This window comes from Salarias fasciatus, chromosome 17, assembly GCF_902148845.1.
Source record: "Salarias fasciatus chromosome 17, fSalaFa1.1, whole genome shotgun sequence".
Taxonomy (NCBI): domain Eukaryota; kingdom Metazoa; phylum Chordata; class Actinopteri; order Blenniiformes; family Blenniidae; genus Salarias; species Salarias fasciatus.
In genome coordinates, this window is record NC_043761.1 from 14,889,025 (window position 1) to 14,916,367 (window position 27,343).

At 44.5% G+C, this 27,343-nt stretch overlaps 1 protein-coding gene and 1 long non-coding RNA gene across 2 annotated transcripts in view; one reads left to right on the top strand and one right to left on the bottom strand.

The window, feature by feature from the left end:
* Positions 1-5,431: 5,431 nt before the first annotated feature.
* ntf3 (neurotrophin 3) overlaps positions 5,432-27,343 on the bottom strand; it is a 29,617-nt gene continuing 7,705 nt past the window's right edge. Inside the window, exon 2 of the mRNA XM_030113337.1 lies at positions 5,432-7,131. Coding sequence (XP_029969197.1) covers positions 6,247-7,131 — 885 coding nt within the window. The 3' untranslated portion in view covers positions 5,432-6,246. The remainder of the gene's footprint in view (positions 7,132-27,343) is intronic.
* On the top strand, positions 14,677-21,326 carry LOC115404138 (uncharacterized). Its single transcript, XR_003933303.1, has 3 exons — positions 14,677-14,810; positions 17,497-17,502; positions 21,317-21,326. It is a non-coding gene; the product is annotated as an uncharacterized LOC115404138 (long non-coding RNA).

A 27,343-nucleotide genomic window follows, 5' to 3' on the forward strand; every position in this document is an offset into this window, starting at 1 on the left:
TTTCTTGGGGGGGGGGAGAGGGGTCATTTTATACAGAATTAGAACACCACAGCATCCCCTGCATGAGCTGTTCGCAAGTCACACTCTAATTGTCTCTGGAAAAGAGAAACTTTGTCCTCGACAATGGAGAACCAGTCAACATCTGTCCAGTGACCGGCCACAGCTGGAGATATGAGGAGCTGGAGATCTGAAGTCTTCACGGTGGGGTAAGTGAAACTTTTTGACTCAGGTCAAATCTCAGGTCAATCTGTCAATCTTATGTCTGGCACATTTTCTTTTTCTTCAGTTTTTTTACTTGTTTTGGACCACGTGTTACCTTTTGACTCGTCTCTTTATCTCCAAGTGTACTTCAGTTGCCTTTTTGTGATGAACCTGCCCCTGGATTTGTCTCTACTCTGCTCGAATATCCTGACAGTGGTCAAGTTTGCTAATTTCCCCAAACTGAATTCACCCAACGATTAATAAATTCATAGAAAGACGTTGCCTCTTGCGGTATTTCTCCTCTTTTACAGTTTATTTCACTTCCTCGACATGCGCCGTTTCCGACCAGGGGGAAGAGCATCATAAATAAACAAAGGAGCATTTATTCTATATCTTTCGTATATAATTCCACAGATTTCAGCGTGAATAGAAAACAAGCTGCTCTTTTGTAAATGTCTTGTTTTACATTTGTTTCAACCTGATTCAACCAAAAGTAGTTATGGTATAAAAGAAAGCTCTGTTTTGGAAACTGTTTCCCATTTTTATATTCTTGTAAAATTTTGAATCTCACTTTATTCCTCCGAGGCTACATTTGAAAACAGCTTTAGCAGCTATTTCTCCTTGTGATAGAATTAAAGCAATATTTTGGGTTCTGTCTGATAAGAAACATTAGCTTGGAGCCACAGTTTATCCAGGAGAAGCAACAATTTGTCAAATTATGTGATGCATTTTTAAAGATCACGGTCGTAACTCTGATCCATCTGTTCCTGCTGATTCATCCACCACACATCCATAAGCTCGGTAAAGGATGTTAGCAGCTTATGGCGCACCTCCAGTCGAGTCTGCGATGATCCTTCAACTCAGATCTGGTTCAGTTAGTGAAGTGATCTTAAAAGATTAACTCTTTTAGTTTGAGTTCATTCAGGAACTCCAACCACGACGTCTGCTGGAAATAATGTGAGAAGAGAGAAGTCAGTAGAGGATTCACTTTTATGCCAACTGTTTCCTGAGTAAGCAACTTTTTCAACTGTCGTCCTTCATGAAATGTAATAATAACAAACTTAAATACTAGAAAAATACAATTTTAAGGTGAGAATCAATAACATCTACTGACAACATGAACAAGACCAACAATCCAAACTCAAAGCTTTTCTTTAGACTTAGACTGACAGTTGTCAAAGCTCATCATCTCCTCTTCTCCACTGTTGTTGTGACGATGACATCTGCAAATACTGATGACCTCTGACCTTCAGGCCCTGAGCAGGCTGGAGGACTGTAAGACCCCCCCCCCCCCCCCCCCTCCAATAGCTTTGAGTGTCTTAGTGCGAGACTGCAATCTCATGCGCGACTCGACGCGAACAGACTGGTCCTGGATACAGGATACAACTCCCTGCAAATCCCCCCAGTACACACACACACACACACACACACACACACACACACACACACACATATCAATGCGGGACACTGAAAGCCGTCTTTACACCCTCGTCTGTCAGGTCTGTGACATGTGACGCTGGAGGAATCCTGTTTCCTGCCCTAACCCAGCATCTTTTCTCACATGTCCGTCACGCAGCAGAGACAGAGGTTCAGACCCAGACCTGCATACCGAAGCCGTCATGCTACCTGGAGGCACACTGGAAGCTAGAGGTTTACGAACACTCACAGCCCATCTTGATGAGGACGGGGATCATAGTTGGCTGAGTTTTGAAGAAAATGTTTATTTAAGTAAAAGTCCTAGCACAATGCCAAATGTTCGCTGCAGTAGTCCACGAGGATTTCTTAAATCCACGAAAGTCCATTTTGCCGTGTCTGTTTCCTGTATTTTATCATGATAAAACCTCTTTTTGCCTGCTGCCCGGTTGCGTAACTCCACATCCGAGGAAAGCGTTTCCTCTCATTCTCTGAAATGTGCCCTCTACCTTCAAGTTGCCCCCAGAGCCCTTCAGATATAAGCAAACATTCGGTCGGCACATTGGAGGTGTTGTTGATCTGCTCTCCTGTGCAGCCTGACAACTGGTAAGCTCCTCACAGAATAGGAGATTACCACCTCAGATCCCAGCTCTGCATGTATGTACATCTCCTTAAGGCTGCTTTGGCCCCCTGTAAAACCCCTGGGTCATTAGAAGCGACACACTCTGCGCCTCGCGCCCGCCGCTCGCGCCGCCTGCTAAAAAAAGACGGCGCTAAAGACGGCTTCTTCGCACCTGCAGGCGGGATGGAGGGAGCTCAGTCCTGTCCGAGGACCCCGGGGTTACTGGGACTCAGAAAGGTGATGGATAATCGCCGGAGAGCTAATTCATGCTGTCACCTTTTGTTACAGGCTGTGGAGGGAGATAATCGGGCGGGGAAGACCCGGTGGCTTCCACCGGTTGGACTGTTTCAGGTTTACTGAGGCGCCACTCCCTTTCAGTGGAAACCACTTCTAACGCTGCTGTGGAATCAGACACATGGAAATGAGAAAAACTATACCCTTTTGTTTTTCTCTGTGTTAACGGCTGCTTGGTACTGCTGGAATGTAAGATAGCTTCTCATATAACCAATTCTGCGCAGCGAGGCGTGAAGAACACTTTACTCAGCTGACACAGCCAGAGCATCCTCACACCAGGAGGACGGCACTCCCTGTTCCACCAGTGAACCGAATACAAGTACTTTATTAATCCCAGAATTTAGAATTCACAAAACAAGACAAGCTGTATTTGTCTTTCCTGCGTGACTTGTCTGCTTTACCGCAGTTTGATAGGTTGTAATTTAGAAAGCAACTCCACTAAATTTACTGCAGGAAGAGCAAATGACTAAAGCCGATCAAATGCATATCTTTAAATCTGAGGCCGTGTTTACAGAACACACACCGCTGTCACCAGGTTTTGACTTGAACAAGCACAACTGTCCCCTCTTACGTAATTAAGTCACATTTTTTACCTTCAATCTACTTATCTACATTTTTTACAGACCCACAAAGAAGAATTCCGTTCTGGTTAAAATGACTGCTGAGTTCAGGTTCTAGAGATTTTAATTAAAGGATTAAATCAACACTGTACTTCAGGTCTGAGGTAAAGTAATGCCAAATACAAACCTACATCTACAAATGTGATCAGATCTGAGATGCAGCAAAAAAATCTATTGAACAAGAAAAGACAGTGTCGTCTGCATCCAGAGCTGCTGGTTTGGTTTTAATCAGGTTAATAACGGCGCCTGGGTTCAGTTCGCTGCAGAAAGCACAGTTCACAAGGTTCATTGTCATAATATCGAAGGCAGGGGTCGGACATATATAGAGCTCATAAAAGTTTCATGGGGGCTTTATATAGACTGCACAGCATCTGTATGTTATGGTACAGGCATCGCAGGCGAACCAAGATGCATCTGGCAGAACCTGCTGAGGAAGTGAAGCTCCTCTGGGGTTTATGCAGTCCTGAACCGTTACCTACTACTGGAAGGGCAGTTTTAGCTTTTAGCATTACGATTCTTCCCGCTGTCCTCTGGGTTTTCATATCACTTGAAATATTGGATAATTCACTGTATATATGAACCATAAATACATTATGGTTTCTTAACCAGTCTTTAATTTCTTACTATCCTTCTTGGTGTATTGATTTCCTGTTTTGAGCCATCACCGCTCATCCTGCAGGTTGCTGTAATAAATCCCTCTAAATTGAATTAAATCAAATCACCCGCGTAATAAAACTATTTCGATCTATTTTTTTGCAAAACAATTACAACTTTATGACCCAGAATTAAGAGTCTGACTTTGCTTCAAAAAATCCAATCGCCACGTTGGCTTGTAAAACTGGCCCCCCCCACCACCACCACCACCACTCAAAGTGCTGTAACTAACATCCGATATTAAGTGTGCCGTGGCGATCGCCATCAGGGAGATTCGACTCCCAGTTTATCCTGCATGAGCGCCGCGCACACTGAGGCCCTTTGTCGGAGTCGCTTCCCGCCGCCGTCGTGCTTCTGCCCTGCAGATAATTAATTAATGTCATCGGATTGGAACAATAGTTTGTTCTTAGCGAGTGAGAGGATGAGCGGGGAGCTCAAGAAGCAGCATGTTTTCTCTGTCAGCAACACACCTGAGCAACACTCCTGTCACGTCTTGTTCTCTGTCTTATACAACGTCTGACCTCTGATCTCACCTGATGCAGCTGATGAAAAACAGATCTGATCAAAGGACTATTGATCAGAGCTCCTATCAGGCAGCCCTCGCACTGAATCCTGAGAAAGATTGACAATTTCAATTAAAAACGGGAAACTTTCATTGCATTTGGGTGTTTCTTGGGTGCATAAATGTTCAAGGATCACGTGATTGCTTAATGTCCCTCAAAGCAAAAATGTTCAAACTTGGACCTCCTGGCTATAAACTTCTTTTTTTGTGCAGGTAACCTTCTTTCTAACTTACTCTAATCTTCACCCTCAAACTTTCAGGATTGCAGATTTCCTTCCAGTACCTGGAGGCTGCACAGTGGTTTTGCCGCTTCACAAAGGTTCAAGCCTGGATTAACCTTCTTGTCCTTTCTGTGTGGAGTCACTCTGCAGGGTTTTCTCTTTGTCCTCCGTTGGAACTGTGGACTCTCCTCTTGTAGCCCAAGAACATGCATTTCAGGTCTTTTGGTGACTGTAAATCCTTTTGGTGTGAATGTGAGTGTGTTGGATTCTCTTTTTATTGCATATTGTTTATTTTACCCTCATGCTCTTCATGGTAAATCAAATGCTGAATATCACTTGCAAAATCTGAAGGCATGATGCTAATAAATGTCACTTCAGCTTTATTTCAGTGTGGATGAAACATTCAGAGATGCAGAGGAACCTCTGCAGCTCCTGCTGCTCGAATTGCAAATAAACTGGTTTAATAGCATTAATTTGATATTCCTTGGGTATTATTAGCTTTACAAAGAGATGTTTGTGTTCTCTTATAGATATGTAGGGTTAGACAGAGACATACATGTAAAAAAAAGAGATTACTGAAAAGTGTCAGTGAATTTTAAACTCATTACAACAAAACTAAAAGGAAAAAGGGGTTAAACTACATAACCTTTGAAAAATTGTTTTGTTAATAATTTTTTGGTATTGTTTTTTCAACAACTTAGGCTAAAATTGTAAATACCCCTGCAAATATGATGGAACAAGGTACAGACAACAAGACAGACGTCAAGATATAATCTAAGGAATTGTCACCTTTGGCACTGTTGTTGACTGAAAATGTGAATTCATGAATGAACTGTTTCCAGCATTAAGAAATAAAAGTTTTTATTAAAAGGAAGAAACAAAAACAGCTCACGTGTGAGTAAAACTTGGTGAACAGCGTCAACGTGGTCGGTGGTAAACCAAACATTTCCAGTCACTGGCAGCAGATTCCACGGCAGCAATTTCTACTTCGGGAGGAACCAGTGTGAATGGAAATGTTTGGTCGCAAATGTCGAATCGGTTTTGGTCACAGGAGATCTGCTCGTGTCTGAACTACTTGGATTTTATCAGCAGGACTTCGAGGGTCCTTTCAGCTCGGCGGGTTCTGCTGGACCAAGTCCTGCCGCTCGGCTCTGCAGCCACACAAGTCAAGGCACATGTAAAGTCTTACTGTGAAGCACCTTTTTGCAGCCCAGCTCTGTACGATAGTCTCAAAATGAGTTCATAGCTTGTTTCTTTCCTTTTTATAGACATTTTTTTTTTATCCTTTTGAAGAAGACTTCTTTCAATAAATAACACAAATATATTCATACGTCATATATAGATAGATAAACATGTATAAACTACATGCATTTCATATAATTTAAATAATTTATATGTACACTTCTCCCTCACACATGTGTTCCCTCCCTCCCCGGCCCGTCTGAAGTGAGTTCCTCAGTAACAGCAGTGGTGCCACGGATTCGCAGCACATTCGTGTGAAACCCGGTTTAAATGGATCCAGGATGTCCTCGTGTAGAACGAAGGCGTTCGCCATCGTGTCTTGTAATCCTTTGGAACGCGGCGACCGGGGCATAAAATCCTGTACAGGAGGGAATAATTCCAATCAGGTAGTCCGCAGCAGGGCGTCAGCGCTTTCCTTTACGTCCTGTGACGTTTCCTCGACAACGCGCACACGCAGGACGTGTCGATGCGTATCCACCTCCAGCCCACCGAGTTGCGGACCTGCGTCAGCGCTCGGACGTACGTCTGTGTGGTCTTGCACTGCGAGTTCCAGTTCTTGTCGTCGATGCCCCTGCAGCCCCCCTTGAAGGGCCTCGGGGTCCGACAGCGCGTTTCATAAAAGTACTGCTTGATGTCCTGCGTGGCACTGGTTTTGATTTTGGCCAGAACGGTGACGGGGTCCCCCCTGGTGTCCACCGCCTGGGTTTTGTCCGTCACCCACTGGCTCTCGCTGTCGCACACGGAATATTCCCCCCGGTAGCTCCTGTGCTCGGCGTAGCGCTTCTTCCGCGTCTTGTTTCCCGCCGCCCCTCCGTCCGGCCCGCCGCTGACGAAGTCGTCCGCCAGGTAGAGCGGCGGCGGCTGCAGCGGTAGCCGGTCGCTGAGCAGCACCCGGGGCGAGTTGTACCGCTTGTGCTGCCTGAGAAGGTCCGTGTTCAGCAGCATGACCTGCTGGTCCGCCGCGGCCCCGCTGCTGCTGCTGCCGCCGCCGCGGCCACCGACCCCCCACTGCTCCGCATCGCCCGGCTCCTCCGAAGGCAAGCTGGAGCTGGGTAGAGGCGGTAGCGTGTCCTGCGGCTGTGCGTCCCTGCTCCTGCCCTGCTGGCTCTGGTTCCCCCTGGTCCTCCCCCTCGTCAGGTCGGCCTGAAGCAGCTGGATTATCAGAGAGTTCAACGGGTCGGGACTTTGCTGTTGCTGCTGCCCCTGACGACCGCTGTCCATGTTGGTTGCCTGGATACCATAGAGGTACACGAGGACCATCACATACAGCAGGATGGACATCACTAGATTCACCTGTAAGATCTGCAAAGCAAAGAGAGACAGGCGTCAGACCTCTGGTTTCAGTCGCATACTGTCCCTACGATATGCAGACGACTGCATTGTTATAATCAGCAAACGTTTTCCTCCGGTGCAACACTTAAAGCATCCAGTTAACCTGTGGAAACAGTTGCACAAGTTCACCAACAGGAAGCATTATCAGATACATGAGGGTACAAGTGCAACCGGAACAATGAACATCTATCCAATTACAAACGCCTTAATTTGTAGGAACACTGTCTTCTTTCTCCGTCATAAGTCAGTTAAACACGGGTTCAGACAGGCGTTTTACGAATTTATATCCTTTGATGCTAAATACGACTTTTGGAGAATATTATTAACGCTTGTGTCTCTACAGGTATCCATCTGAAACACTGCTGACATCTCAAGCTCTCCGTGTAGCCCTGAGCTAAATCACCTCCCTGATAACGCAGATATCAACCTCGGATGAGAGATATTCTAGTTAAGTTCCATAAGAAATGGTTTACGCTGTGTCAGAAACCCTGCTGAGCTGACAATGTGGTTTTCTTCAACCCCTTTGTGGGAATCTTTTACTTCAGTTTGCTCCCAACAATGTAAATAACCGCAGCTGTGCATGTGCGTGCGTGTCTCTGGCGGAACACACGCTAGCTGTGGGAGCCGGCGTGCCGCAGCACGCACGACATACCACACATCCATAAAACAGACATAATTCTGTTCTGAGAAGAAGCTGGAAACATTTGGAACGTACAGGAGTGTGATGAAAAGTTGGCGTTCGCGACAGGCAGTGGGTCTCGGTGATAAATCTCTGCCAGTTACCTACAAATCATTAAAGGAATCCATGTAATGTGCAATAAAATTGAGAAGTGATAACTTTATGGAGCAGGCGGTTTCAATGGCGGGACGATCGCCAAGCTACAAATTAGCAGGGTGACTCTCAGGAGGTCTGCCTCGCTACACGGTGAATAGATTCTATTGCATAACCGCTGTATGTCAGTATTGATGGCTAATTACAGAGGTACTCAAAGGTCAAAATGTTCTGCTTTATATTTACTGTCAGGTTAGGTTTCCCAGCAGTCAGAGGGCTTGTCTGCAAGAAAGAACGAGAATCACTTCTGAAGAACGATTGCCTAATAAATAAATATGGCAATTTACATTCTAGGTCACAGTAGACCTTTAGGTCTGAGCGTGCAAGTCAAATAATGGACTCAGCTGCAAATGCTTTTGTTTTTTTTGTCTGAAAATAAAAGTTGCTTCAGTGTTTTTCCAACATGTAGCGACGTCACTTCTCGGTGCGTTGACATCCGTCACATTTGGTGCAGTTAGAACGAATCTCAGCGTCGTTGCAGCATCGGCGAGGCCGACATGAGGAGGCATCGATGCAGCAACTGGCACAACGATTTGGGCCCCGTTTACATGACAACGCTTCATTTTTGGGGTTTTCATTTCAGAAGATGTGATGAAAATTTTCAGTTTTCACTCAAAAATGTAAACAGGAAGTGAGCTGAGCTGAATCTTCACACTGATTATTGAGAATTCCGGCTGCTGAGTTCATATCTGGTAAAGATCCCATCACAGTAATCCAGCCATGACTGGGTTTTGCTCAGTGCAGCAAAGTGCATTGTTGTAGAAGGTCAAACTGGACATAATCTTGAAATTGTCTTGATCCGAACCAGGAAACGTCCTGTGTGAACACCACCTTACAGTTAACCCTGGGCGCACCCAATCATCTGCTCAAGTCTAAACCAGTCCCGGCGTCTTGGCTTTCAGCTTCCTTTTGGGAATGAATGTAAAAACCCTGTGGTGATTATTAGGAAATCTACAACTGACAGAGTAACATCATGTCAGAGACTTTTTCAATGGGTGCGCGCAGAGGCAGGTGTTTTCGGCTTGGCATACCTTCTCTGAGTTATCCCAGGGTCAGGATGTGCTGCGGGGAAGTCTTACTGCTGCTTCCTACTCTTCCAAAAACCTTGTTTTTGTTGACTTTTTTTTTTTTTGGTCCCTCGAGGAAACACTAACCACTATTCTAATCCTCACCATCAGCTGCTACAGATTCAGTTCATTCATTCTCCATTGACATTCTCTGGGTGAGGTTAACACGATAACGGTGCTCAGAGCCACTGAAAACACAACTTTTAGAAAACGCTCCGACTCCATCCCTGTATAGACAGCGAAAACACAACTTTTTGGAAATGCTGCTGCTGCGCAACTGCAGTGAGACTGTAATGAACTGTTCATTACAGTCGGAATAGTCCAAATCAATTCTTGATTTGACACCATCGTCAGTATGTAAACGGACGCCGCTTTGTAAAAGTGGAACTTTTCTGGAAGAAAGCAGAGTTTCTAGTCCCGATTCCTCACACATTTAGCTACCCGGGTTGGTGGGAGATGTTAAAAAAAAAAAAAAATCCTCCTGACTGAAGTGAAAACAGTTTCTTGGCCGACAGAACTGACATGACTGATAATGCTTCCAGATCCCAACACTTAAACTCAACAAGTCTGAAAAAAACGCGTGACAAGTTGAAAATCAGAAGAGTACATGAAGGCTAAACTCCAACAGCCGCGGATAATAGAGAGCAGCTTTTGGACGTCAGTATAGATTTAGTCTGATTTCAAGTCAACAAGACAAAAAAAAACCAGAAGCCCCTGAGGGTGAAGAAGAAAAATTCCAAATTCTGATAAAAGATGAGAAAATATTCATGTTTTGAAACGCAGACCAAAGTCATGCTGAGACGCAGTTTATTTCACAAATTCATGACTTCTGTTGAAACCACTGAGCTTATCAACGCGCATAGTGTCAGTCACTTCTGTAAACCAGGAAGGAAAACAGTTTAAACTAAATCTCATTACTGAGACCGTTGAAAGGGGAATGTAGAATGTAAAATCAGTCTTTAAAACTCTTCAAAAATGAGTGTTGGGTGTTTTCAAAGGCTCCAAGTCCCTAATTGGGAATAAATGTGCTATTGTGCGTCCTTGATTTTTTTTTTCTTCTCCACATAAAGTCATAGTGTGAAACATTTCAACACCTGGAATCCTAAAATGTTTAAAAGGCCAATTAAAGATAAAAGTCTCTCTGAGAAACAAAGACTTAGGAGGTAAATGGTGGCGAAGTGTGAAAGGTCAGACATAATTATTTAGAGCTGCCGGGGAGCGCAGCTACAGGGTCCAGCTTCATTCTGACACAGTCGCACAAATTATTACACATTTGAGCTTTTAGAATCTAACTGCTTCTCTGTGACTTATATAACAATTTGTGAATAAAGTGGTAATTTTCTGAAAGCTTGTAGCAATGCCTTTGGCAATCACCGTCACGTTTCTGACAGGTGGGAATGAGAATTTCACTCATTCTCATGAAAATCAGTCTACAACAGACTAAAAAACATGATAAACCATATCTTATCTACTTTCTAGTTAGAAAACTTGCACAAATAATCAAACTGACTATTTTTTTTTTTCTGTTATTTTCTCACATGAATATAAACAGCTGACACCATTCATGTCTACAAACTTAAACTAGGAACATGTTTACACCTGGATGGACTCACATCTACTGTAGGACACACACATGCACAAATATTCAGGGACCTAAGGGTGAGAATTAAATAAAAAAAACATTAAATATAGATCATGTGTACACACATGCAATATATCAATATTGCATGGTTGTACATGTGCATCAGCATGTGCATACACACACAAGCACACACATACAGGAATCTGGGTGTGATCTTTGACAGTTCCTTCAAGTTCGAGCAGCAGATCAGAAGAAGTTTTTCCAACCTGAGGACCTTGGCCAAAATGAAAGCTTACCTCCCCCGGGCAGGGTTGGAGCAGGCCATGCACGCCTTTCGTCACCTCTCCCTTGGACTATTGCAATAGTCTGCACACCGGCATTGATAAAACCCAACTCCGCCGCCTGCAGCTCGTCCGGAACTCCGCCGCTCGACTCCTCGCCTCCACCAAAAAACACGCTCACATCACCCCGGTTCTCGCTTCCCCTCGCCGGCTCCCCATCCGCGACCGCATTGATTTCAAAATCCGATTCAAAAACAGTTTTTAAATCACTTCACCATCTGGCCCCACCCTGCGTGGCCGATCTTCTCCGCCCCCTCAATTCTTCCAGAGCGTTACGGTCGGCTGACCAACGCCTTCTCACCATTCCCAGGACCAGGTTAAAAACCAGGGGGGGACAAAGCCTTTTCTGTGGCGGCCCCCAGACTCTGGAACTCCCCCCCCCAACATCCGAGCAGCCGAGTCTGTGGGAATTTTTAAATCGCTGCTGAAGACCCTCCTCTTTGCCTCGGCCTTCAGCTAGGTCTTACCTTGTGTTCGAGCTTGAGATGTGTTTTAATGTTTGAGTTTTTTTTTTTTTTTTTTTTCCGTCTCTTCTCCTTTTATGATTGTTTTTATTCTCTGCTCTTGTGTGAAGCACTTTGGCACGGCTCTGCCGTTTGTAAATGTGCTATATAAATAAACTTTGACTTGACTTGACTTGACTTGACTGGACATACTTCATGTACTCTATATTAGGTTTGGACGTTCTTGCAATGGCATCAACCAGAAGCAAGATCAATCCAGTTCATTAATAAAAACTCAAGTATAAATGGATCAGAGAGCAGCATTTTGCAAATTGATTGTACTTTGTTTCATTACAAGTAGAAGAAAAAGCAACGAACCAAATGTTGAAGCTGAAATCGTTCATGCTTTGAAAAAATGACAAAAAAAAAAAAATCGGAGAACTTCTAGAAAGCACAATCTGTCTTTGAGTTGATAAAATCAAGTAAAATCTAAAGTATGAAAAGAAAATGCGGCGATATCATCGTCTGGTCCGAGGATCTCAGACACCAGCCGCCAAACCACCAAGCAAATCGCAGGACTTTCAGAGAAAACACTGATTTTTTTGAACACATTTCTGAAGGGCAGCAGACACAACATGCAAAACGTAGCAGCTGCAGCAGGTTTTTGGGGAATTTTGTTGTATTTTGCAGCAGAGGGTTTCTTCAGAATTGGCTGCATAATGAGATTGCATTAACTTCCATAGTAATTGTTTAGTTTTGTGAAAATAAAGACATTTTCGTCACCATTTTGATTTTAAAAAAAGTTTTTAAAGTCGAAGTTTAAGAAAATTCATACTTTTAAATAGCTATTAACAGCTCCGGCTAGTGGGTTTACTATTCACTCTTACTTTTTATGTCAGGGCAGAAGAAAATTGAATGAAAATTGATTTTGCTCCACAAAAGTTGTGGCTGTTGTGCTGCCATAAAAGCCCTCAGTGTAGTTTATGATGCTGACATTCAGGCTGTCGGAGGACGACGAGGCGCTGTGGGGGAGCTCTGCAGGAAGGAACGTCGGCACAAGGACGCGGGGACGGCGCTCTCACCGTCCCCGCCGCTATTTTAGGACCGGGGGTCGGCTTCAGGGTCAGACTCATCATGAAGTGTCGAAACATGAAAGTTTCAGGGAACAAATACAAGTCAGTGAAAGTCAAGAGAATATTCTCATTGGAAGGATGCGTTTCTTTAGTCTTTTCCTCCATCTTCAGCCGCTGAGTTCCACATCGTGTTCGTCTGACCTGCAGCGCGGCGAGCCGCCCGTCAGCAGCCCGCTTCGCCCCGTACAGAGTGTGTTTCTGTGTTTCACATCCATTTCCTTCCATTTTAAATGAAAGCGTCCCAAAACTGAACCTGAGCACGAGCGGAGCGAGGCCGACGGAGGCTGCTGCAAACTCGGGAATTACGTTTAACTCGTAACTGAACGCACTGGTTATTGATTTTCTGCTGGTTTTATCCGTTTTTTTGCCGATTCCGCCATTTCAGCTGTTTCACCTTTTGCAGATATTTTCAGTCAAGACATAAAACTACTTTTCTAATGAGTCTGGTGTCTACATTCAATCTGATAAAATGTTTATTTACATACAACTTTTGAAACGTCTGAACAACATGCTAGCTGCCATGAATGTGTGTGTTAATTTCGACCTCGCCGTCAGCTGACTGAAACATCCTGGTACAAAACCGCAGCATTCGCCTGATTCCCGATCTGAACTGATCTTTATGAGAGTTGACGTTATGTGTGTGTGTGTGTGTGTGTGTGTGTGTTTTCACACACCCCAGAAGTGAGTCCTGCATCGGATTAGAAGCAGGAGGCTCCAGAGAGACGGCGCCGGTTAAATCGCTTCCACCGAATTTTCCGAGAAAACCAAAAACAAGCCTCTAGGTTCAGTTCTGAGGAAGCTCGCAACGTCATGCTCCATTAAAAGCCTTCAGTTTGAAAAAACAAACGTTGATTCTGAACTTTTCCCGTCGCCAAAACACGGTTTGTGTGTGTGTGTGTGTGTGTGTTGGATACCTATCGGAGTGAGTTTTATGAGATATGAGTGATGAAGTGTGAGTTTACTGTAAATTACTGGCGGCGCGGGTCGAGACAGGAAGAAGCATCCGCGGCCTCGGGGAGCCGTCAGAGGATTCCTCGCCGCTCGCGGGTCAGCAGACCAACCGTGACCCCGTCTCCAGGACACCGGGACATGCTCGGGTTAAACATGATCGTAAGACGCCTCAAAAAAAAAACAAAAAAAAACAAACATATTTTTCATGTGACATTCGGATGCTTCTGAGCTGCAGTGTGGAGTTTCTTTAAAAACGACTATTGGCTCAACGGCTGCAAAACTTAGATCGTTCTTCCAGGGAAGATCTGCCACCAGACAATAACATGAAAAGAGACGTGGAACAATAAATCGGAACAATTTTCAGGCAGAAATGGATGATAATTACCACCAAACTTCCTTTTTATTAAAATAGTCCAAATAAAGTTGTAGCATTGCAGCCGCTGCATTAAAGCTCTTTAAGGCACCGAAAATAAATATGTCACACTTTGATACACACAAATTCAATCCTGAGGAAATTCCATCCTCAACTCACTGTTTTTAATGAGCAAATGAAATAAAACCCTTCTTTTTAAGTCTTTTTAAATAACAAAATAGATAACATTTAACTGCTTTCACAGATGGACAATTATTCTTTTCATGCCTCCCTAGTTTGCAGTAAATTCTCCTCAATTGGTTACTGACTCCGCTAACTTATAACAACAAACACAAACGTTCAAGAAAAAGAAAAAAAAAATGGAAGCAACATAAAAATACCAGATAGAAATCAGCCTAACAAAGTTGTTCATTTTCTTCTTCTGAAAGAAAATGAACAAAAACTGCTGCAAAAAGGACCAAAACAAATCCGTGCCAACAAAGTAATGTGGTTTACAGTAAACACAAAAAACAAAAAAGAAGGAACTCATTCATAATCTGCAATCAATAACATTTAGTAGTAGCGATGATTCTATCTCCAATTACTAAAACGGTTCATTGCACGTGTAGCGCTGGGAAAATCTAGGAACTTTTGTCTCCTTCACACTGCAAGCATTGGGCTGATTAAAAAGAGAAGTTTTCCATCAATACCGTCTGGTGATTGTACATAAAGGGACTCATTTAGACCAAAAAGGGGCAAAGAAGAGGAGACGTTCCATTAAAGAGAACAGGTGCAAAATCAAAGAACAAACCAATGTGGCAGAATTCAAAAACATATGTCTTCTCATCAAAGAAAAAAAAAAATTGCCCTTTAACCTTAGGCACATATGTAAAACCAAAAGCACAAATCTCCACCATTCTCCTTAAAAAGCTTCCTTTCACACACGGCGTCCATACATGCCGACGGAAGGATCTTATTTCTGAGATAGCTGGTTGTTTTTTGATTTTTTTTTTTTTTTTTTTGCCACAATAATAAAATTAATCTCATGTGTGGCTTGAGGGTTAAAAGGTTTGAATTTATCAGAAAGTATATGTTTCTTCGTGATTTCTCTCTCCAATCCGGCCCTTTAAAGTTTATTTCAATCTAAAGAGCGTCTTATGAGACGACTGTGAATGCAACGTATTTTAATTTAAAATCTGTAACATCTGCTTTTAAACAACCAGGAAGCAAATCCTGTCAAAAAACATTGTGTAACAGATATAATTTCAAAAAACACTGGCGTCAGGAGAACAGTGAGAGAAGTCTGGCGAAGCGGCGCCCCTTTAACCCCTAACCTCCCAGTAACCTCTCACCTCTGGTTCAGCACTTAACCCCTCTTTGCATTACCGCCATGAACACCAGTGTAAACAAGCCGGCAGCTTTATTTCACCAATAATCTCAGACATGCATCGGCTGATCGCTGCCGTTATCGACAGCCATAAAGTCACACGGAGGTCCGAAGGAGCAGATGTCAGCAAATAAACTCTCCAGTGCTTCAGGAAAGACGACTCCACTCCGTGCAAACAGCTGGAGGCCTCGGTAATGCCACTTAGAGCCGACCTGCTCGGTGCAGATTCCTGGAAACCTGGATTTGACCGAAGAGGATGCAGACGCACCCCGAGTTCAGTCTCTGCAAGCAAGACCAACATTTCAAGAGCAACCAGTTCGAGTTTGCTCTGGAGCAATGGAAATGTCGTCAGGGCTCTTTCTGATGAAGCAGGATCATATTTCCACTACTTCTCACACTTTAAATCAGCTTTTATCAGCCCCTCCCTGATGAATACAGGCGTCCCGATCACAAGACCAGCGTTTCATGATTCAGACGACCGGGGTCGATTTAAAGCAACCACAAGCGAGCGCATGTCTGCGGGAACTTCATGTCCAGATGAAAACTTGATCGAGACGGAAATTCGATTGAATGCGGAGACGTTTGTTCTCCCGCCGCCGCCGCCGCCGCCGAGGCTCAGCAGGCATTAGGTCGGTGTCGGGTCTCGCTCTCTCCCACGTTATCCGCTCATTAGCTCTTCACACCTTCAGGTTTTTCTACCTGCCTGTGCTGACAAGTGCTCCGAAAAGTCTATTTTTACAGATCTTTTTTTTTTAAAAAAGCATTACCTAATGAAAAATCAACTCCTTTTTAGGATGAGAAAGAAAGATTCACAGATGGATCAGTCTTAAAAACACAACTTAGCGAAGTTACCAAACCCGTTGTCTGTTACGCTCGCAGCTTATTCAGGCGGCGTGTCTGAAATACCTGCGCTAATCATTCTCTTACAAAACACTGCCAGTGCACTGCCAGGATCCCTGTTTCACCTGCTCTCTCCGCTGATCTGGGCCGAGCTCCCGGCGGCGGCGCGGCGAGGGAGGGAGGGCGAGGAAGCCGGGGTGACAGGTGAGAGGGGGCGCCACGCTAACGTGTCGCTCGCGTGCAATCCGTGACAGCCCGGGGGCAAAAGCTGCGGACTCGTGGCCTCTGAGCTGCTAACACCCGGGGGATTGATCCGGATCATCAGCTTCTGGCGGGCAGCGTCTTAGCAGGAGCACAAGGCTTTTTTTTTTTTCCTGTCTCTTCTGTGCAGCCGCCCACTGACTCGACTGCTGACGCTGACGGATATGAAACATGTAAAATATGATCATCAACAGGTCAGAATCCCAGAAACAATATATGTGCAGAGTAGCTATAGCTGCTTCTGTAACACATTTAAGTCTACAAAAAAAAAGTACCATAATCCCAGGCCTTAAGAGACTGTGAAGCTTGAAAAGCCCTCATCCCTTTCCAAACTGACGTAAAGGATTCGACAAAGTGGCCGTTTCTGTCAGTGAATGATGACAAGAGGAGGAGATTTGGGGTAATCCCATTTTAAAAGGAGCTGCAGAGGCTCCAGAACAGGTACTTATCGCCCTGATCGGGACCTCGGATGAGGCAATGACGTGGTTTTGGATGTTTAGGACCCTTCAACAGATGCATTCAAGCAGGCAGAAACTTCTCCTCTCAGCACGTAAGGCCCTGTGGTTACTGAGATGAGGAAGGAATCTGGAATCAGGATTCAGTGTATGAATAAGAACTGTGAATATTGTTCAGAGCATTAAAACTGTGAGCAATTCAAATTGTTTAAATGGTGTAAAATATCTCCCACAGCAGGCATGGCCAACTTTCACAATAAACTTCACACAGAAGCCAAATCTGACCAAATGAGAACAAATAAACTCCCAATCTGTAGTTTCGTTTAATGTTAAAAAATGACATGAAAAGAGAGATAGATGTTGATAGATCCTGTTTGCAGCTGGTGAGTTTGATAAGTTCATACATGCAGTTGACAAATCAACCAAACTAATGGTGACTGTGAGTCAACAAGTTAAAAACCTGCAAATATTTATTGAAGTAACTGGTTTCATAGAGAAATCTCAGCCAGGCCTTTCTGTGTTTTTACCATTTCACAAGCATGAAAGACTCAAACTCTCACTGTAGGACGAACCACTACTCCACCGTATCGCCCTAAAGCATTATTTACATCAAAATAGCTGAGAAATTTAACACGACATGAAATTTACATGACTTAAACCAGTTTTTTTTTAATATCAAACAGGGAAGTAGAAGCACGTCAGGGGGGATCTGGTGTCTCTGAGTCCCTGCTGGGATGCAGGAGACCTGCTTATGGACTCGGAGTGAATGTCGGGAGGATATAGATCGACGGGTCAGCTGGCAGAGTGGATCGTTTGATGGTTCACCGTGATTCATTCATGTGTTGAAGTGCAAAATAAATAAGCTCCATTTCCCATTTCACCACTGCAGCTATAAGATCATCATTTACCAAACTCTTAATAGAAGTAAAATGGCATCTTTAAGTGTATTTTCACCGTTCCAGTTGAACTACAACAAGCGGATTGACAAAAAAAAAAAAAAAAAAAAAATCTGTTCTTTTGTCTCCAAATGCATTCTGGGTGGAATAAGTTCCTGTAAGGGGAGTGTTAGGACCGTCTCCCCCATTCTTTACTCTCATCTGTCTCCTTTTCAGCGAACGGAGGAAAAGTTGTCACAGTGAAAGAAAACATCCTCCATGATGGGATGTTTCAGCTGTTACTTCATATTTATAAAAAGAAAAAAAAAAAAGCACAAATTTAACAGCAAATATGTGTCACAGGATGAGTTTCACAGGCTGGACGCTGCTGGACTCAGAAAAAAAGAAAAAAAAAGAAAAAGTCCCAGAAGTACTTAAGCTTTGTCCGGATTTGGCGAGTCCACTTAAGGTCTGTGTGTTAGTGACCCTGGATTTCAGGGTAAGTGACTAAACTTCTGGCTGCGAGGACACGGCGATTAACTGCTGCGTGTGGAGCCGCGGCAGGAGGAAAGTGCCGACAAAGCTGTGCAGGAAAAAAAACAAAAAAAACAACAACAACAACAACAAAACGGAGGAGACGTTTCCAGGCGGACGCTGTCGGCCGCATGCGTTCAGGTGATCCACTGACTCAATTACACAACCGACACATTCAGGGAACAAATCTAATTAGTCCCAGCGCCTCGAACGTACAGGCTGTTTCAGAGCAGCTCGGCCATCGCCTGCTGGAAAACGGTCTGTTTTCTAGTGTTTTGTTGGACACATTTTGTGTTAAAAATACTGAACGATTGAAAAAAAAGGGTTCATTTATTTTTAAAATTAAAAAAAAAAATAAAAAATCATTGGGATATATACATTGAGTCATATTTCTGAAGAAGAGCCAAATGATGTTTGGCTCTTGTCATTTTAAACAATTTGATGTTTTATTTTGAAAAAATGAGCTGGTTCCTGGTGTGTCTTTTGTCTGGCTCAGTCTTCTCTCGGTGGTCCATGTTTTCTTGCTTACATACAGATTTCAATACCAGATTTCCTCTCAGAACACTGAAGTTGTAGATCAAATGTATGTAAATATACCCAAGAAGACACGGTTTGTCTCTATGAGAAATAAAGCAGCACTGCTGGATTTGTTGATGCTGTTGAAGTGAATCTTGTAAACTTGGAAATGAGACTTTCCCAGCTGAATTCATAAATTAAATAACAACTTGATGATTGATTGGAATAAGATGTGTTCCAGCATGGAGACCTTTTAAAACAAAGATATGGAAATGGGAATAAAGAGTATAAATCTCTGCCATCGGCTCCTGCTAATGCAGAGATTGGACTGGTGCTGACAAGTTTCACTGTAGCCACCTGTGTTATTCTGCAGAAAACAAAGAGGCAGTATAGATCAGTCTGCGTTCACTAGTTAAAATTTCATTGCCAGAGTAAATATCAGCCGATGTGAATAATTGACCAAATATGGAAAGATTTGGAAAGTGCCCATAGAGCCAAAACACCTCTGGCATGCAGCAGGGCACGCAGGAAGACAACGCAGATGATTAATGACTTCTTCCTGCCTTTTGCACATTCGGCATTTCAGTGAAAAGACACGTATCAACTAGCATCAACTAACCACAAAAATGACTGAAATAAGCAAAACTCGCAAAAATGCTTCCATCAAATGAATGATGAAGTGATTAATAAATCCTTGAAAAGGTCTTGACTGGGCTGTGAGAGACGTATTTGATGGTGGGAGTGTTAAATGATAAAACAAATGAAGCACATCCCTGTGTTTTCCTTCTCTGGATAGACTGCAGTAAACATGAAGATGTCATCTGCATATCAACAGACACAACCTCGTTTAAATGAAGTATCCTCTCAGACAGTGCTGGAGAAATGACGGGTCAGGACACACTTTCTCCAAACAGAAATCTGACGGATCAAAAAAAAAAACCACAACCACATCCGTGCGAGGCAGTGGCGAGGACGGCTTGCCGCTCAGTTACCGTGGAGACCCCCGGCGATGATGCAGTCGGGGGCGCTTAGCGGCGGGGCTTAGCGGAGCGGTGCGCCAAACGGGCAAATCCTCCGTGGGGATTTTCACCCAGCGATGTCTGAGTCCTAATACTGTCCAGCGGAGTCCAGATGTTACGGCACAGCGAGGCGCGTCGCCAGAGAGCCGCCGTCCCGTCTGCGGATCAGCGTCCAGCCGTGGACGTACAAATACTGGTTCATGAGAAGAAAAAAAAAAACTATAAAACTCCCAAAACACAAAAAAAGGTTTTCAAATAAAATAAAAAATTCAATTACTAACTAAACTTTAAATCCACTTCATGCTGAACACTACATTATTACTCAACTATTCGCTGGTGGCCTGTGTGGTCCTGAAAAGAGTGGAAACTGGCAACGAGCCAAAAATGTTTTGATCCGCCTCCAATCAACACTAAACACACACACAAAGAAAAAAAGAGAAGAAAAGCTAACTTTGGAGATGAATGAAAGCAGGAGCTGTGTGCAGAGTGGGTTGTGATTCATCTCTGTGGATTTCTGTCAGTCTCACGCTGCCGGCCATCTGCTGCGAGAGCAGAAGAGCGATAAAGACCCTGACAGGGTTTGCTGGTTCTCCGCTGACAACCAAATTCCTGCCATGTCCTGCTGGTGTAAGGCGTTTCATTCACAGATAGTCAGGGCTGTAGGTTCAGGGAAAGTGGAAAACAGCATCTCAGGACGTATTCGTCATATCCTTGACTTTCACTTTATGTGGAACCACGAAGAAGACGCAACAGGTTTTACTTGCACTGCGTCTGAAAAGCTACGATACGCCGACTGAGGTCGCTAAGATGTGCTTATCCTCTTCGTCATACCCCACCTCCCACCTCGCTCCCTCTTAAAGCCCCCGGGGGCATTAGGGTAAACGCAGGGAAGGGCTGAATTCCTGTCATAACACCGAATTAGCCGCTCAGTGTTTCACTGCCTGCGAGCCAGGTGAGTCACCCGCGCTGGCTGCTTCTGCAGGGATCTGCCGCGTCGTGCACATTGTTTTTATGTGTGCGCACGCTGTCGAAGGGTGAAAGTGGCGTCGGGGTGCGTGCAGTGGAGAGCCGCTCGTCACGCCGAGGTGAAAATGGAGGGGAGTCGGACGTCTGAGCCCGGCGGCTGTTTACAAGCAAACCCAACAGGCTGGAATCCCTTCAGCTGACCGACAAACACACAGCTCGATGCAAAAACAGTGGAGAGAAGCAAGGGAAGTTGTTAAACCACACACCTGTCTGGCGAAGTGTCACCGTTTCCAGCGTTTATCTAATTATGCAAAGTGTGAATCATCCGGATAAATGCGAGCAAAGTGCAATTAAAGGGCCATGAACGTCTCGGGCGTGACGTGACAACGGGCCCTCCACGAGTCACCGCCTCACATAATGTCATGTAAACAAAACCGGAACCTTTCAGACACGTTCTCGTGACCACGTGCACATCCAGGACCTCAAACTGGCTCTCCATGACCTCTGTGGGCGACCGCCATATTGAGAATCATCACCGGTGACAAGAGTTGTGTCAACAGTCCCAATCCAGTCTTAGAGAAGACTAAAGAGGGTTCTGCAGTTTGAGCAGGATCAGCTCCGTCCACGATGCGTTCAGGTGCATCATCTCAAACCAAACATCGGCATTGCTTTGAATCAGTTCCTCCTCAGCCAGTCTTCTGCTGCTGCCAGGCCTTTAACTCGCGGAGGGATCTCTCTTCAGCTTTCTGTTGTCTTCATGTCTTCAGACAGCAGGGGGTCCTGGCAGCCATCCGGCCCTCGGAGCTGGCTTTTGTCTGTCAGCGCATGCACCCATTAGCCCAAACACATCATAAAATATGACGCCTTAATGCAGATTGTTACCATCAGCGTTACAAACATGCACGCAAGAGCCAGACTCTCCCGACGGTTTCTGCTGAAGTCACCGCAGTAAAAATCGTCTTTACGATCGAAGCACATCTTTACACGTTCGTAAGATATGTTTGAGAACACAAGGAAATATAGAGGACAGTCCTGAGTCACAACAAACATCATTCACTTGCAGCCCTGAAGCTGTAAAAAGGATTGCTTTTGGCATTTGCCACTCCTTACTTTTGATTTTCTTCAGAGGATATCCTGCACATTCAGGGCTTTGCCAAGATCTTTCAGGCTACTTGAAATCTGTGATGACAAGCTGAGAGGAAAGCGGCGCTCTGCTTCAGAAGCAGGTCAGCGCCACGCCTCCGCCGCGGCAGAGCGCCGTGCCACCGGAGCGCGTCTCGCTTCGTCGAAGCCTCTGAACGGAGGAAAAGCAGAAACCAGCTGCTCTGGGGTGTTTGGTTTTCCGGCTCCTGACCCTCGGTGCTGTTTGGCCCCTCCTTGGTCTGCAGGATAAACGAGTGCAAGCGGTGTTGACACACTCCTGTTCAGTCCCGGAGTGAATAAGCGAGAGGAAGAAAGGGAACAAGAAAGCCTCTATCCGTCCCGCTCCTGCAGACACAACAGGACTGGTCAGTGTTAGATTTCTCTGGCTTTCCTTAAAGAGCAAAGAAAAAAAAAAAAGTCGTCTTTTAATGCTTTGATGCAGCTTTCATTGTGTCCTACATCTGACAAGAGCCACTCAGACTGGGATTACACACTAAAACACACTCACACAGCCAGCAAGGCTTTCCGCCCACGTCTCCCGAGCACTCTGTGTCACATTTATATGTTGGAAAGTCTCTCCAGTTACTCAGGGACAGAGTTCATATCGCAGCGACGCTTCTGACAACCGAGAACTGTGCGAGCCGCCCGGCGAGGAGCGACGTGCGGTAAACGGACTGTCGGCGAGGGGTTGTGTGAGAGGGCCGGGGCAGTAATAGGTTACCAACCCAAATCAGACGCGGAGATCAAGGGGAGCTAATCCGGTGTCAGGCCTAATAGAATCACCGACACAGGAATAGACCGCAGGGCTCAGCGGTGGCTTTGACTTTGCCTCGGTGTGTGTGTGTGTGTGTGTGTGTGTGTGTGTGTGTGTGTGTGTGCGTGTGTGCACGTTTGGTGGTAGTTTTTCCAGGATTACTGGTTTGAGATAGATTAATGACAAAATGGGCAAACCTGGCATTAAAGGCCAAACTGCAGGGATCCCATGTAAATTAGTAGATTACTGATTTTTCTGAAGCAGCACTTCTAGAAAATACACTTCTCTCCGCTTTGTTTCCCCCTTTAATCGTGGGACATTTTTTCAGAATACCAAAAAGTCTGACATATTCAATATCAGATATTTAAAAAAAAAAAAAAGTGGTTGAAAATGTTTTTTTAAACTGAAGCAATTTGGAATTGATTGAAATGAAATAAAGATTTATGAAAATGCTGAAAGGGGAAGACAGTTGCAGACTATAAATGCCAAACACACATCAGCGGGAATGTCTGACACCCTAACAGCCCCACTTTTCATTTAATTTCTATTTTTATCCTTTTTGATAATCGACCAAAAGTTGCTTCTTAGACTGATGCCTCATTTAAACTAAGTTTTTAAGCGAAAATGTAAAACTTGAGATTAAAATTATGCCGTTTCACAGAATAAACTGCTTGGATTTCATTATGAGAGAGAGAGAGAGAGAGAGAGAGAGAGAGAGAGAGAGAGAGAGAGAGAGAGAGAGAGAGAGAGAGAGTCGGCGTTCCTGCATTAAAAGAAGAAAAACATACGTTATTGATCCCTTTAAGGAAATGACTTGTCAGTATTAGAGCCACTCTATTCATAGCTAACCTTGACTATACATACAGCAGTGGGATCAAGGGTCTTGCTCAAGGTCACTGCAGTGGGATTTGAACCTGTGCACTTCTTATATCTCCTGACCGCCACTTCACCTCAACACAACCTCAAATAAATGCATTTTATGAATCGAATGTCATTATTCGCACATGCAGTGGAAATAATTAAAAAAAAAAAAAAGGCAGATGCATTGACCAGATGGGGGCTGATCCCTTCATCCTCAATGCAAATCCCCGTCCTGGTGACATGACTTTGTGGGTTGAGCAGGAAAAAAAAAAAAAATCTTTTTATAAGTTTTTGTGGTTAGTTTCTCCCCAGAATGAACACATTAATTGCCATATCCCCGGTTCGACCCTGGGCTCGGGGGGTTTCCCACAGTTTGACCGGCTTTGCTTCAATCACCCTGCCTTTCAAAGAGTCGTGAAGCTGGATGGACCACTGGGTCGGCGTGGAAATGTTAATCTGATTAAAAACTGGCCGGATGGTACGGTAATGAGACGTAATGAACATAGAAAATAATTAGTCATGTTCAAAAAATGACATAAATTTGTATTTTTTGATCATTTCAGCACTAACAGCACTACTCTGCCACAGCTGTGTGTGTGTGTGTGTGTGTGTGTGTGTGTGTGTGTGTGTGTGTGTGTGTGTGTGTGTGTGAGAATGAGATCAACAGAGTAAAGCGATTTGACGCTGCTAAGGTAATTTAACAGTCACTATCTATCTTCCCTCTCCACTGCAGTCAGCTTAGTCCCCCCCCCCCCCCCCCCCCCCCCGGCCTCGTCGTGCGCCCTGATTGGCCGGCGCTCTCTGGGCCGCACCGTCTCCTAACTCGTCCGGGGAAACGACCATCTCAAGCGGGAGGGCTCGTCCCGACGCGCACGAGTCTTAAGTTTTATTGTCTCCTGTAATAAAAGCCGGAGTTTATGTGGGACAGAGTTTTGGCAGCAGTCCTGCCAGGCATTGCGATCATATTGCAGATAACTGTACTTAAAGTAGGAAACACTAAAAACGCCGGGACAAAGGCCGGCATTGAGCCTGGACGCGCTGCAGAGTGTGAGGTCCCCGTCTGGAGGAGACTCTGGTTCAGGGTGTTGCAGAGGATTGTCTCAGCATGTTCGAATCCCCGCCACATAAAACTCAAACTGGTGATGAACTTAGTGTTTCTTCTTGGAAACCTCAGTTCACCTGCATGCAGGTCGGGTTTAATGACGGTGTTTTACTTCTACTTTGGGCTTTTGGAGCTAAATCCTGAATTGGACCAGCATCTGCCAGATGTGAAGTGGCAGTTGGGAATAACCTGGTTAAGTCTGACTGTACTTCATCATGTGAACGAGTATTAGATTACATGAGGTCCGGAATTGGAAGAAAAAATCTTGTTTTGTGAAATAAAGGAAAAGAGAATTAGCAAATTCACAAGACCAAGTTCCGCTTTGTTAAATAATGTGGCAAGAAGAGGAAAAGAACCTCATTAAAACTGTAACCCCACAGCTGTGAGTGAGTTTTTTCTTCCAGATCTCTTCATCAACTGTTGTGTTTCTTCTTTTCTTTTCTTTTTTTTTCAGAACTAATTTCCAGAATTCATTTCTCTGCTTTTTGACAGTCCCTCAACTCCGAGCTCTCTTTCTGCTGCACTACTTCTGTGACATTTCACTTCAAACATGGCAGTAAAGCAGATTTTCAGTGCAGTAGCATCATGCTGCTGTCATACAGCACCATCTAGTGGCCCACGCCAGTACAAAAATCAGAGCGCCACAATTTCTTCACTTTGCCTTCTTGCAATTCGCTCCGAAATCGTTCAACAAGCAGCAAACTTACAGTTTGAACTTCCCCCTGCGGGGTATAAGTGTGAACGGCACCACATGTCTTCCAGCATGTCAGCTATGACAAAACAAGGCTCTGGGAAAAACTCCGCTTCGGGGAGGAAAGTCATGATTACAATAAGACCTGCTATGTTGTTTTGTTCTCTCAGGCGCTATTTCTCATCTGACTGAGGTCGAAAGAGTGAATTTTATGTGCTGGCAGAATCTCATGGTGGAGGAAATAGAAGCAGAACGCGAAGCCAGTTTTGTAACTTTGAGCTCATTCACTCATATGTCTTTATTGTTTTTTGACGTAGTGAGAATTTTAATTAGCTTTCAATTGGGTGAAAAAAAAATGTAACCAACTTTTGATCTGAACTGTAAAAATGTTTTTAATCCCCCTTAAAACGGGGGTTTAAATGAAACACCACTAAGCAGTGTGAGTCTTCGCACCACATGTTGAAGGTCTTGGCCTTCCATCGGCCTTGACCCTGAGATCATTTTCTTTAACTTCCTCTCTATTTCCCAGACAGGCTCCGACACGGACTGCAAGCGAAAGCATCCTTCAACAGTTATATGTGCTTCCGTGGTTCTTGGCCTCCGTCTAAACTCTGCTGACTGCGTCTGACGGGGAGGAGGGGGGGGGGGGGTCGTCACACACCGGGGTCGGCCTCCCGGCAGCGCTCTGGCAGGGCGTCAGGGCCGCCTTGGCAAACGGAGGGCAGGACTCCAGTAAATTCTCCGCTTTGCTTCACAGCCTCTCGCGTTTTGCCTGCCTCCACAGATTGGCGATGCGCCCACACTGGCATCGTCTGGGTGTGTGTCGGCCGTCCAGAGGCTCGTTACTGTATTTACAGCAGCTCAAGGCAACAAGGCTGACGAAATACATTAGATGCTGCATTAAAAAAAAAAAACAACTCTTCTGTGAGAAAAAGTCAAAAAGAAAAAAGCTTTTGATTCCTTAAAGACTCGCAAGTAAAAACTGTTAATATTTCAGTGACGTAGGCAGGTTTTTTTTTTCTTTTAGTTTTCAGCTTCAGAGTCGATATTAACCTGAAATATTGAAAAAAATAAAGTCAAGTTGTGATCCATCTTTTCTTCCTATAGGTAAAACGGACACTTGACTCAGTTTCTAGTTTCTAGTTTTTTCCTTTTTCGACCTGCCGAAAACTGTCCCGTATAAACAGCAGACAATGGGCCTTGTCTTTGCCTCTGCAGCGCTGGGGCAGTCCTGTCCCTTCATACCGGGTTATTTTAGTTTAACTAACTACATTTTGATTCCCAAAAGAGAGCACACACGGTCAGGCCCTTATTAAAATGATTTAGCGGTTGACTGAACTTACAGGACTTCACAGGCAACAAGTGTTACGTGTTACGTGTTACGTGTTACGTGCGAGGTGAGAGTCAAGTCAAACCAACGATTAATCCTTCAGTGAAAGACAGAGAAAGCACATGGATTCAGAGGAAAACTCTCTGGACAGCAGATGAAAAGAGGACATGTCTTGGTTATCTTGGGTCAGTGGTGTCATGAGAGCAGAGCCATAATAACCTGTAAATTTAAACCTTCTGAAGGTTTTTCTTTGCTGTGGAACTGAGTATTTTTTTCGTTCATTTTCGGAATCGCAGAAAAACTACAAGCAGCACATTGCACAACCTTTGAGACGAACTGTGCAGACACCTTTAACAAGTCCAGTCCTCACCTGCCTGCTGATCTCCACCGCTCCGACTTTACACGCTGCCAACGTCTGACATGCAACACTGTGCGTTTTGCCACAAATCTCCTCACGTTTCACACACACAGTAGAAACTGCGCCGTCTTCTCACGCACGATGCCTCGACTGTGATGAAGAAACCAGCCGCTGCCAAACATTTGCCTTGTTTCTAATCTACAGAATGCCAAAATGATTTTTTTTTTCTTTTCTCAAATCCACAGTTGCAAAAATAGACAAAGGTCTCGTTATAAAATCATTGAGGAGATAAGATCTGATACGCAATAATCATGTCAGGGATTACCGCTCGTGACAAGCCGTCTTTGTTTATCGTATTCAAACACTGGAAGGCGTGCAGCGATCTGAAT